Source organism: Anopheles coluzzii, chromosome 2, assembly GCF_943734685.1.
Source record: "Anopheles coluzzii chromosome 2, AcolN3, whole genome shotgun sequence".
Lineage (NCBI taxonomy): Eukaryota > Metazoa > Arthropoda > Insecta > Diptera > Culicidae > Anopheles > Anopheles coluzzii.
The window spans coordinates 122,186,200-122,199,044 of NC_064670.1; the positions used below are offsets into that span (position 1 = coordinate 122,186,200).

The 12,845-nt window shown below is 50.9% G+C and overlaps 3 protein-coding genes across 3 annotated transcripts in view; 2 read left to right on the top strand and 1 right to left on the bottom strand.

The window, feature by feature from the left end:
* The first annotated feature begins 88 nt into the window (after window positions 1–88).
* LOC120952348 (tektin-1) lies at window positions 89–2,074 on the top strand. The gene is made up of 3 exons (XM_040371630.2): window positions 89–411; window positions 484–999; window positions 1,079–2,074. Exons 1-3 carry the CDS (start codon window positions 266–268, stop codon window positions 1,656–1,658), a joined length of 1,242 nt encoding a protein of 413 aa, XP_040227564.2. The 5' UTR covers window positions 89–265; the 3' UTR covers window positions 1,659–2,074.
* LOC120952345 (E3 ubiquitin-protein ligase Bre1) lies at window positions 1,770–8,938 on the bottom strand. The gene is made up of 5 exons (XM_040371626.2): window positions 8,741–8,938; window positions 7,900–8,388; window positions 5,731–7,754; window positions 5,384–5,575; window positions 1,770–5,253 (listed from the first exon to the last, which is right to left on the bottom strand). The coding sequence occupies exons 2-5, from the start codon at window positions 8,306–8,308 to the stop codon at window positions 4,681–4,683; spliced, it is 3,198 nt and encodes a 1,065-aa protein (XP_040227560.2). The 5' UTR covers window positions 8,309–8,388; window positions 8,741–8,938; the 3' UTR covers window positions 1,770–4,680.
* Window positions 8,939–9,836: 898 nt separating this feature from the next.
* The window catches only part of LOC120948878 (uncharacterized), a 43,937-nt gene continuing 40,928 nt past the window's right edge, over window positions 9,837–12,845 (top strand). Inside the window, exon 1 of the mRNA XM_040365712.2 lies at window positions 9,837–10,613. The gene's annotated coding sequence lies outside the window, so the exon portion shown is untranslated. The remainder of the gene's footprint in view (window positions 10,614–12,845) is intronic.

Sequence of the window (12,845 nt, forward strand, 5' to 3'; positions counted from 1 at the left end):
GTTTGTGTGTGGTTTTGGAACAATTTGTTTCGATTATTTGGAAAAAAAAGTGTGTTTGTTTGTATGCGCACGCACCGCACGGTAAATGTTCTGGTTGTTTCCAGTTTCGTTCTCTTAGTAGGCCAGTAAACAGCGCTACCCTAGCAACCGGCCCCGTTTTGTGGCCCAAAACGCTCAGTAGGCTGGTTATTCCCTTTCGAGCAACAAATCGTTTAACAAGCAGTGTAAAGTGTGCACCTGGCTGCAGCAGCAAATCTCCTTCAAAATGTCCGAAAAGTATCTTCGCCAGCAAAATCTGGTGCTGCTGCCACCGGAGCAACCGAAGTACACGCCGCGCGACTGGAATGCGAACAATCGGCGGCAGAATCTGTTCTCGCTCGAGCAGCAAGCACTGGCGGACCGTGTGATAAGGTGAGAGTGCCTTTTTATCACACAATTTTTATTTGCATTAACAACACGCTCCTCTTTCATCTCTTCTTGCAGCGAAAGTGATCGAATTATCGACGAGACGAAGCACACGACGGAGGAGAGCAAAAGTGAGGTCGACTTTCGGCTTCGCGAGCGCATCGAGGACATCCAGTTCCGGCGCGACGAGCTGCAGCAGCAGAAGAAGGACGCCCACATCGAGGAGGAAGCGCTGAAGGTGTACAAGCGGCGCACGATCGATGCGATCAACACGCTGCGGGAAATTGCGGTGCCCCTGTGCCAGAAGTGCATTGCGCTGCGGGAAAAGCGCACGGGCTCGGACCTGGTGAACGATGCGGTCGATCGGGAGCTGCGGAAGGAGCTGGACGTGACGGAGGGTGGGATCGCTTTGCTGGAGAAGGTGCTGGAGGAGACGGTGGAGCAGATCCGGCGGCTGCGGGCGACCATCTATCTGATCGACCGCGATCTGGCGGACAAGGACCGGTCGATTAAGATCGATGCGAAGAATCTGGAGCTGCGCCCGAACCAGATGGAGATGAAGATCTACGCCGGTCGGGTGCCGTTGGATCCTTAGTAAGGGGGGGGGGGGGGGGAGGCATTTTTGACTTCTTCCTTCACGACGTAATAAACGTTCTCTTTTCCCCTTTGCCAGCAACTCCACGGACGAGGAATGGATCATGGTAACGAACAGGAACATTGAGGCAACGGCCAAGGAGATCAGTTCCGCCCAACCGTTGCGCTCCTACGTCGACCAGCTGCTGCGCCAGGTGGCCGAGGACATTCGCACACAGGTCGAGCGCACCAACGCCGCGTTCCGGGAGCGTGTGGCCGAAATGCGCTACACCAAAACGAAGCTCGAGAACGTGCACAAGGAAACGGTACGCCAGGTGAACGAGCTGACGCGCACCGTTACCCGGCTGGAGCGTGAGATTGCCGAGAAGGAGGGCTACGTAGCGTTGGCCCAAACGCGCCTAGCGAACCGTTCCCAGCGCCCCGGCATTGAGCTCTGCCGGGACAATGTGTACGAAGGGTTGAAGAAGGAGCTGGCCGCACTGCGCGGCACGATCGCCAAGCTGGACGGTAGTTTGGTCCGGTCGAAGGCCACCCTGCGCTATCTGCTCAACACGCAGGTGATGCAGGAGGAGGAAATCAACCTCAAGACGGAATCGCTACGCATCGACGAGGTGGACTGCATTACCATGCGCGAAAGTTTCAAATTTCAATCGTTTTAAATTAACCCAACAAGAACCGAAATAAATTAAAACCCTCCACGTGGCTGCGACCCCAAAGATTCCTTTTTTTTCCTTTCCTTTTTTGGGGGGACAATCGCTACAAGTTTAACGCTAGATAATAATGATTTGCTTTTATTATTTTTGTTGGTTTTTGTTTGTGTGTGAGTGTGTTTGTCGCGTTGTTTTGTTACCTTCTTTTGCTGCTTTATTTTTTCTTACTTTCTTTGAGTTTTTCCTCGCTTTTTCTTGTTTGCTTTAGATTATAGTATCACTATCTTCTTCCTTCTAGCGCGTGTGTGTTTTCTTGTGTGAGTGTGTACTGTTTTGCTCTCTTACGTGTCCTTACGATCCTTTTTCTTTTTTTCTTCTTCTTTAACATGCAATACAAGTTAGGAGTTGGTTGGTTGGTGGAATTGTTGTTGTTGTTGTTTTTTTTTTGTATTTTGAAATTGCTATTAGTTTCGGTTTTACTTGTTGGTTCTGCTCGGTTGGATTAACCTCTCGCGGAGGCGGCACTGCTCTGCTCTGCTACTAACTAACGAATCGTGCGCCAACGATACAGCAAGTCCCGCGGTCTAACTCTATGCTCTTCTCTGCTGGTTGGCTGCAAATGTTTTGTTTTGCTGCAGTGTGTAAGTGTGTCAGTGTGTTTTACAGTATGTCCACATTAATTTAGGTTTCTTTTTTGTTTGCTTTAATTTAGATTTTACATTTTCTTACGTTCTCTCTTCTCGTCCCTTTGTGGTTCTCTCTTTCTCTCTCTCTCTCTCTCTCGCTCTTCCGACGAGGGCAGGGGTCCAGAGCAGTTGAACTGCTGTGTGCTGAGTGAGTGTCGACCCCCCCTAAAATGCACCGACAGCGGTGGTTACTGTGAATGCATCGTGTGAGTGTTACCGGCGAAAACAGGGAAACATAGAAACCCTTGTGTGTGTCGCCTAGCAACGCATACCTAGCCCGTCCGTCCGTCCCGGGTGTGCTCTGTCTCATATCGCTCTCCCCACTCTCTCTCTCTCTCTTTCTCCCATTGTTACAATGGATTGTGTCTCTCCGCCACATGCCTTTGGGGCAAGCCGAGCAAGCAGCAGGTTGATTAGTATTAAAACGGTTAGAAAACGCGCTAATAAAACAGAAATCATTTGCATCAAGCCCAGTGAAGGGGGATGGGAGCTATATGTTTGCTAGTGCTGGTTAGCAAACAGTTGCCCACCTTCACTAACCTTCAATGGACCGGCTGAAGAAGAAGAGGTTACCGTTTGCACAGGCTACAACAACGGAGATGCGGTTTTTATAAAAGTGGAGCATTCTTTTTCTACCCTTAGCTTTCTTCTCCCGGGTGCGCGATCGAATCCGGATCGAATCCGACGACCACGACGACACGGGAGGAGGTGAGTGTTAGAGGCGTTCTAAAATTGTCCTATACCATATACCACCTCCCTCTCTCTCTCTTTCTCTCTCCCTTTGCGTGAAGACAGATGAGCTTCGATTCGAATTTCGGTAGTTTTGCGTGTTTTTGTTTTACTTGTTTACTTGTCCTCTGAATTAATATATACTATATATAATCTGCCTTCACACACACGCGCACACCTACTACTTGCTAATTTCTATTTTGGAAATTTACATACTAGATTAAAGGAGGAAGGGGTTTTTGTTAATATGATGATGCTTCGTCTTCCTCTTCCTAAGCCTTATCACCTACAACTTTCAAAAAAAAAAAAAAAACAATCGCTCGAGCACTATTGCATCTTTTCCCCCCTCACAGGTTCGAGCTTGTTGTGCACACTGCTCACAGGGGATTTTAGGGCGCTTTCGCTTACTCCGAACACCGGAACACGATGCATTCACAGTCTCTTCTTCCTCCTTCCGGGAAATACCGGAATGCCGTACACACACACGCACACGCACGCACACCCACTCGTGGAGGTAGAGAGCCATCGTTTTGTTTTTCCCCGCGCGCTCTTCTGTCCGCAGAAACTGTGCCCTTGCCTAGCTTGGTGGCCTGAATGAGGTTAATGATGCGCCGCACGAATCCGTGAACGAGGCGTGTATCCGCGGCGCACAGGGACTGTACAGGGCGGGTTGCGGTTGGCGGAAGGGAAAAAGGGATGGATAGATAAAACAACAGTTCCTTACTTGGGGCACGTCTTTCTACATGGGGGGATAGACACTAAAAACGGGGGGGAGCATTTAAAGATTGGCTTATTAGTTTACTCTGTAGTGTTTTGGGGAGAGGCTTTACGAGTGAAACAGTTTCGTAAAAGAAATCGTATAAAACCTAGTTTAGGAAAATCTATCTAACATTCCCGGATTAGGGACGGCCCCTTCAATGCAATCCATCTACAGGAGCGGCATATGAAAAAGAGACTAGCAAATTGCTTCGAAAATTGCCCTATCTTTCCCCCTACTCGGCCGGTGCGCGGATGATGCGCCATTTGCGTTTGGGAAGTTGACCTCGATTGCCGTTTCTCGTGTTTTTGTTTTTTTTTTTGCTAACAAAATACGTTGTGAAATAGATTCGATTGTTCCGGCCTGTCGGGAGCGGACTACATTCTATGCTTGAGGCTACTAAACATGCGCGTAATAGCGCAATAATAACAGTGTGACAACGGTCGGTTTAGGTTACTTCTCTTTTCGCGTCCCCGGGAACCGATTCAAACTGTACAACATTACTTTACATTACAACGGATGGAGTTAATGTCTGTGACCGGTCCGGGACACTTCGCGCAAGTCAGGCAAGTAAAGGATTCCCGTCTAACTTCAGGGCAAAGATAAGGACTAGGGAGAAACGGCCATGAACCGTGAGCCGATATTGTGTTTTGGGGGGAAAAGACAGGAAGGAGAAGAGAACCAGCCGCACCAGTAGTAGTAGCGAGTGTGTGTGCTGTCGCAACCACCGGAAAACGCACCACCCTGAACGCGTCCCCACACATATACATACACACAGATACACACACAGAGGCGGGGCGTGGGGAGAGACACACACACACACACGGCGTCCGAACGCCGGTCGGGCCCTTGCAGCGCCTTACGTCGACAGGTAGAGCCGGTGGTAGTCGTTCGCCCCGAACGCGCAGTTACATTTCGGGCACTTTCGCTGGCGCGTCTCGTACCGCGTCCGCAGACAGTCGTAGCAAAACACGTGGAAACACTTGGACAGTACCGCGTCCTTCCGTTTCACCTTGCAGGACGGGCAGGTGAGCGTTTCCTTGTACTCGCGGATCTCCTCCAGCATCACCTCGTCGATCGTCGTGCCGGACATCTCGATCTTCTTCATCCGGTCCGCCTTGCGCCGGAACTGGGCGAGCTCCTCCTGCAGCCGCTTCGTCTTGTACGCTTCCGCCTCGAGCGAGCTCGTCTTTTCCGCCACCACCTGCTGGGCCTCCTTCATCTGGGCGTGGTACTTTTCGAGGTGCAGCTTCAGATCGGCCGCCGACTGGGCCGACTCGATCGCTTTGCGCTTGTGCATCTCCATCGCCTGCTGGCGGGCGACCAGCTCCTTCTCGATCGTCGTCACCGTGTTCTGCAGGATGCGTTCCTTCTCCTCGAGCTTTCGTAACACGACGTGCATCGCCTCGATTTGACTGTCGCGCGTCGTTACCTGTGGGGGGGAAGTAGGGATGACATTAGTACAGTGGGACCAACACAATTTCGCACACAGCTTGCTGCAAGGGCATCCCGTGTGACAGCTGAAACAAAACGCAGTAGGCCATCGACACCGTTCGGCTTACCTGATCTTCCAGCAGTTGCTTTTCCTCCCTGAGCAGCTTGTGCATCTGATTGGCCTTGATTCGATCGGACATGAGCTTAAAGTTTGCATCGTCCTTCTCGCGCAACTGCTGTATCAGTCTTGAGTTTTGCTCCTGCATGTCCTCGAACGCTTGTCCCGTCACTTCCATCTCGTTTAGGAGAGCCTCTTCTTCCTGTGAAGTGAAAGTGAAACCTGTTTAGAATGCTGCATACTTGCCTACCGAAAGCTAGGTTGGTGAGAATGTTTAGCAAGGGTAGAACTAAACCAAAATTGGCCGGGATATAAAAAAAGGGATCATAAATGGGTCAAAAGTGTTGGTTTCCGTACAAATGGTCGATAGCCGCTGCTCCAGCTACTGTCCGGTGGCTGCTTCTGGTTCTGGACCTGCTTCTGCAGCTCGTACTTCTGCTCCTCCAGCTGCTTGATCTTCCGGAGCGCCTCCTCGTCCGCCAGCTTCTTCCGGTCCTCCCGTTTGCTCTCCTGCAGCTTCTTCATCTGACACTTGAGGTCCTCGATTTCGGCGCACTTCTTCTTCTCGGACGCCATCAGCTGTACCTTGTCCCGCTGCTCCTTCGGCACGCCCTTGTACATGTCCAGCAGTAGCTTCATCTCTTTCTGATCGTTTAAAGCTTTCTTCAGCTGGTTGCGCAGATCGCGCACCAGGTCCGACTCGGCACACTTCACGCCCCGATGGTGGTCCGTCGGCCCGTTCGCCTTCCCGTCCATGCTGCCGACGCCGCCGCCGGACGATCCTTCCCGCTTCACCACCATCACGACCGTCCCGTCCGGGCCGATCATCTCCTCCCGCTTGATGCCGTTCGCGTCCATCTCGCCCTCCTCGCCCGAGTCCGACCTCGTCAGCGAGCCGGTGCTGGTGCCGCCGTGCCCGCCGCACGAGTTGAGCGCTCCGTTCGGGTCCTCCTCCTTGATCGCGCCACACTGGCCGTCCCGGTCGTGCAGCATGCCGCCCGACTCTTCTTTCACGGACATACCGCCACCGCCACCACCTCCACCACCACCGCCCGCATCCCGCATCGAGTGGCAGTTTTCCATCTTGATCGATTCGGCGTGCTGCTGCTGTTGCTGTTGCTGCTGCTGCTGCTGCTGTTGCTGCTGGTGCTGCTGCTGGGCCTCCTGCAGCGCCGTCACTTTGCCCGTCTGCTCCTCCAGATCCTTCCGCAGCTTCGTGTTGTCCGCGGACACGTCTTTGTACTTTTTCTTATACCGCTGCACCTCGCCCTTCAGCTGGCCGTTGTGGTTCTGCAGCGAGAGGATGAGATGCCGCATCTCGTGATTGATCGGCGCCGTCTGCTCGTTCGCCGCCATGTTCTGCTCGAACTCGATCCGCAGCATCTCGTACTCCTTCCGGATCTGCGACATCACGTCCTCCATCTGGATCATGTCGCTGCGGACGCGCTTCTGCGCGATCAGCTCCTCGCTCTCCATCATCTCGATCTGGCGCAGGTGCTGGTTTTTGCTCGACTGCAGCTGATTCCGGCTCTCGTCCAGCAGCGTCTTGATCTGCATCGACTCGTTGTACAGCACGGAGAACTGCGACTGCAAGCACTTGTACTCGGTCGTCTCGACGATCACCGACTCGGGCAGCTGCCGGATGTCCATCTTCAGCTTCTCCACCTCCTTCAGCGCCTCCCGGTGCTGCAGGTGCAGCTTGTCCAGCTCCTGCAACCGGTTGTTCGATAGTTCCTTGTACTCCTCCAGCTCCTTCTGCAGATCCTCCAGGTGCTGGGCGGCCACGCTCGTCATCGAGCCGGAGCCGCGCGACCCGCCGCCCGCCGACGACGCGTGCCGGCCGGATTCGGTCCCGCTGCAGCCGCCGCTGAGCGGATCGCCGCCGTGCAGCTGATGGTACGCTTTCAGCTTTTCGATCGCCTCGGCGAGATGGTTCTCGAGCTTGTCGTTCCGACACCGCACCTTCTCCAGCTCGTACTGCAGGTCGTCGATCTGGTTGCGCAGCTCGGCCGCCTCCGTCTCCTTGCCGTTCAGCATGTCCTGGTACTCGCTCAGCTTGAGCGATATCGTGTGGAACTTTTCGTGCAGCAGCGTGTTCTGCGTCTGCAGGTTGCGGTTCTCCGCCATCACGTCGATGTACGTTTGGCGCAGGGACTCGTCCAGATCGGGCGGCGCCAGGGCCGGCGATTTGCCGTCCTCCGATTCGCCCTTCAGCGCCAGCATCAGCTTCTCGTTGCGCTGCATTAGCCGGTCGAACACTTGGACGATTTTGGCCACGGCCCGCTTCGACACCTGCACCCGGTTCGCCAGCTTGTCGTCCAGCTCTTCCTTGTCCCAGGTCGATAGCTGCATCAGGAAGGAGGTTGTCACTTCGTTTTCATCTAAAGGGGATGATGGGTGCAGAGGTAAACAGAGAGAGGGAGAAGAAGCAAACAAAAAGAGAGGGATTAGTGGTGGGCTCCTTTGATTTGGCAACAGCAAAGAAAGAATCCCTCCCGCCCGCCGTTCACTGTCATCTCAGCCTACTTTTGTTTTCCGATTCGTCCGCCGTTTCCGCGTCGAAGCGCTGCAGCAGCACGCGTATGTCTTCGTTCAGCTGGTTCCAGTACCGGTTGACCACGTTCAGCACGGCGTCGTCCTGCGTTTGGCGCTTCTCCAGCTGCTCGATCCGGGTGCGCAGCTCCGACTCGCATCGTATCCGCTGCTCGATGCGCTGGGCCAGCTTTTTGTTTTGGAACTTCAGCACCTTGATGTCCAGCTCCTCCAGCGTCGAGATCGGTCCGATAAGGTGTGGCTCGAAGTGTACCTTCTTGATCGGTGGTTGCAAACCGCCGCCACCGCCACCGCTGCCCGTGCCAGCAGCGCCACCACCTGTACCGCTGGCACCGCCACCACCTCCGCCGCCGGCCGCCTCCTCTGCCGAACGCTTCGACATCGTTGCCCGGGGGGATGATGCTCCTCCGTATCCAGCTGACCGGAAACAGTGGGTAAACCTAGCAAACCGTACCGTGCGACCTGTCAACCCCAGGGTGCAGCCAATTTTGGGGCAGGGGTGTGCGGAATTGGCACAAGTTCCAAGTGGCAGAGACCCCGGTCGGAAGAGAAAACGGAAGTGGATTTAGTTAGAAAAATGGCCCTTTTTCGCTGCTGCCCGCGGGGCCACGATGGTGCCCACCGGCCAGCCGATGGTTTGCGGGCAGCAAATGTGCTTTGCCCATCAATGGTGGCAGGGAAAAAACCATCTAACAGCACATCTAACACCATCCTGTCGCGCTTGGGCTGAGCAGGGATGTGTTTTTTCTAGCCGAGCCTAGGCGTCAGCTGGGCGGCAAATGGACTATCTCTAGAGCGTTAGCTACACACTTACCTTAGCGGAAGCATAAATCAAGCACGTATTACTCTTTCTTTCAACAATTAAGTTAAGAAAAATGGAAAACGGATCACATCAACAAAGCCAAGCCAGCCAGTCCCGATTGAATAATAATAGCAATAATCAATGTTTAATCAGGGCAGGTTGGTACAGCTCCTCGTTTTCCTACCCACACACGCACACAACGCATGCGACAGGCGTCCGTGACAGCCACCGACAGCCACATCTAGCTGTCAAAGTGTGCTGCAAAGGAGGGGGCAACTGAACGAAGGTTTCGAAGATGGAAAAGTTTCAACGCGCTGAAGTGAATTGTGAAATATATTAGAGTAAAACGATACTTTTTAATTTTAGATGATAAAAAAGGACGCGAAAACTGGTTCTTTGTTAAAAGAATACTTTTTTCCTAATCGTAGATTAAATACAAATCGAGTGCTGAAAATCTTGGCCAAAACGATGAATTCTTTCGTAAAAGAAAATGTAATCACGTCTTATGTTTTCAAGCAAACGTTTGCGAAACATTTCACATGTGCGTAAATATGAAAACGGAATGTGGAAGACGTCTATCAAACCAGAGAATTACGACACAATAATGAAGTTCTAATCACAAGCCTGTCTCATAAAGGAATTGTGGAAGCTTCTGGTGTTTACTTCGTTCTGCAAATTTCATCATTTAAAAAAGAAATCTATTCGCCACCGGTTTTTATTTTGACGCTAATTTGATGACAGAGCCAGCAGCAAGTGTGACTGGTTTTGTCTCTTTCTTTTGCGTTGTTCGTTCTCACTTTATACTATGGATAGTTGGAATGGACAAATGTCTTCAAAGTGTGTAAAAATGAAACCAAACTATTTGGTGGAACATTCATTATTATTGAACATCAAATGAGAGTTTGTTAGTTATTTTGACAATACCAAACGTTAAAATTCGTATAACTCCTGCATTTGTGTCTGCTCATATCAGTATTATGAATTCTTCTTGTAGGAAATAAACCACAAATTCGGTTTCATATTTACTCACCCACACGTTTGCCGTGCCCATTGTGCCGAGCCCGATGCACTTTTGGCACTCGCGCGTGACGACTCGCTGCATCCTTCAACACACACTCACACACAACTTCGTAGCCTTTCAAAGCGAACGGTGGTGCGTGCGCGTCGTCCGCGCGTCGTTGTTTCGTTTTCTCATTTTTCGTTACTTCCACACACAACCACACACACACGCGCTGGTCCATACTTTTAGTGAAAATTATCAAACAAAATCAAACAGCAAGTCGTTGCGGGTGATACTAGAAGCGGCTAGAAATTGCCCTCCCTGTTGTGGTCGGCAAGCGACCTTTCCCAGTGGAAATGCGGCATGTGTGGTGCTGAGTGAGTGAGTGTGTGTGCTTTTTTTGTTGTTTGGTGTGGAGCTAAATTTGTTTTGATAGTGTGATATGATTTTGGAGTGTATGGGTGCGTGTGTGCGGGAACCAGCGCTCTACTCGTAGCGAGCTAAACGTGCTTCCAAGTTGGGAAATTGGCCGACGCCTCGTACCGTGGCAAAAGAGCCTTGGAAATCGTTGGAAAAAAGGTGTGGAAATCGCGTGCGTGTGTCGGTGGCGCGTACACACAGCTGGCCTTTGCGGGGTGGCTGAAGGTTTAGTTTTTGCTTGTTTGTTGCTCTTCTGTGTGTTCGATTCGGTGTGATGCAAAACTAGGCACAAGCGCAAGGAGAGGATTGCATGAAGAAAAGCTTCTACGAGCGGCAACCACAGAAGGATACACAGAGCGAAAAGGATAACGTTGCGTGCGTGGTGGTGCAGCTGTGAGAGTTCAAGGTCTTGCAGATTTCGAAACGGTTCCTGTTCGTTCCTGTTCCGGGCCACAGTCGTACAAGGTAAGTCTGTAGTGGTGGTAGTGGTGATGGTCGTCGTCGTCGTCCTGTCTTCAGATGGAACCGTTCGCTTTGGCTGTGGCTCCCTTTGTCGTTACCATGGCTACAATACAAAGACGAAGGAAAGGAAGGAAAATAGGAACAAAAATGAAGACAAAAGAAGGATCTGCCTCTGTGTGCGTGTGTATGCTGTGTGTGCGTTGGGTGAGTTTTCCTTTGCCGAAAAGGGAGTTTTCGCTCTCTCTCCCTTGTGCAAAGCAAACTCGCACAAATTGGAAAGATATTCTCCCTCTGGCCATACTCGCTGTCGGCCAGCTGTAAAATCCTTGTTCAAATAAGGCCGGTTTGGGAGGGGTCGGAAGCCGTGCGACGCAAGCAAGGACGAAGTTCCCTTTGAAGGACGTTTGAGCAACTGTGCAAGGCCTACGCAGAGAGTGTGTGAGCGAAAGAGAGCATTTACTCCAAATAATTATTATTCAAAAATTAAAAAAAAAAAAACAATTTTACAAAGTAGTTTAAACAAATAAGAATGATTTATTTTACCTTTCACTCTCTATCTCCCTCTCGTGGGCTAACAAGCGAAATGTCCTAACAAATGTTTGATTGTCGCTAGCAACGCGAAAATGGGCTTCATGTGTTGAGCGAGTCTTCTTTCTGCTGCTCATTTTCCTTCACTTTCGAGAATGTCATTTCCATTTCATGTCGTTTGGTACCTTTTACAAAAAAAAACCTGCCCTTCACGCTACAACATAGGTGGGTGTCTCCCTTGCTGGGTCGATAATTGTCCAAGACATCAGACGTTGAGCTAAGGGGAGTGGAGCACAGCCGGAGCTAGTTAGTTACTGTTCTTGCTGTGTCACCGTCGTTAGCTCCAAACTTTGATAGCAAGCAATTAAAGCGTGGAATTAATGGGACATGTACGCAAAACAAAAAGCGACGAAATGGAATATTCCTTTCCAAGAAGAAAGTGTGTGTGTGTATTGCATAACATCGTGTTTTAAACGAAGTTCTGAGGTTGGAAGAAGTTGCATAATTAAGTAAAATTACGTAGCTATTGGAGAATCTTCTTTTCCTTGTTCACGGTTATATGACGTAGATTCGGTCGTTAGAAAAGTTTTCTAAGCAACCTTTGGTTGCTATGTTCCAGATGAAAATCGAACCACGGCCGATTATAATAGGAGCTCGGCACGTTCCCCACTAGACCATTGGACTCCTCTGGAAAGGGATCTATTATTTCCAAATAATATCGGATCATTGAATACTCAGAACTTGTTAGTGGTACAGTTACAACAATTCTTAGTATATGACCTTTAAAAAGAAAGGAAGTAAATGTAATTTCATTATATTCAGAGCTAAAAATATTTCTATTTTACCTTGGAATTTTGTCACCCGAAACAAATCTCTTTCCATGTATGTATTTCCGGCCCTCGGGTTTCGTGTTTTGCTTCTCTCTGCTCCAAAATGACAGCTTCATCGCAGTGCTACGGATTTGCAGTGTCCCCGCGTTTGTAGCAGTAGGGCACCCGACCGTATTAGGGTGGGAAATGGGGCCACAGCAAATATACAACAAAAAAAAAAACCCATTCACGGATGCGCGCCCGGCCTTAGTCGCGCTTAATGGAATCGGAGCGGATTAAAGCGTTTGTTTGGCGGGGTGGTGCCTCTGACCAATCGATAACCACGCCGCAGGCAGAAGCTGTGTGCAATGGAACGAAGGCACAAACACTACAAAAACACACCTTAAAAATCAAACGGTTTCATCTTTCCTCTGTCCGGAACCGACCGTTACAAGCGCCGGTAATAGAGGGGCGGGAGGGGTTTGCACGTTTCCGGATTAGGCGCCCGGAAGCGGGCAGCAGCAACAGCAGCTACAAGCACACAACCAGCTGGCAGGCGTCCGTCATCGTTCGTTGTGTTGTGGCCGACGGGCTCCCGGAGGGAAAAAAAGATGTTCTGCGGGAGTTAATTTCAATCGATCGATCGGGTTCCTATTGATTGCGCTGTATTGGGGTTTGCAGCGGGCTTCGGGTGGGTGAGTTCAATGATTCTGCAAAGCAACTCCCCCACCGCGACCGTTACACCGGCGGACCAAACCGCTAGTTTTGGTGTTTGTTTTGTTGTGCATTCCTTCTTTTACGATCCCTCGCGGGTGCATTGATAAGGTTTTGAGGGGATTTGAAGGGTAAGAAGATTGACGGGGAAGCTCACCGTCCTCGATAGTTTGCCTTTACACCT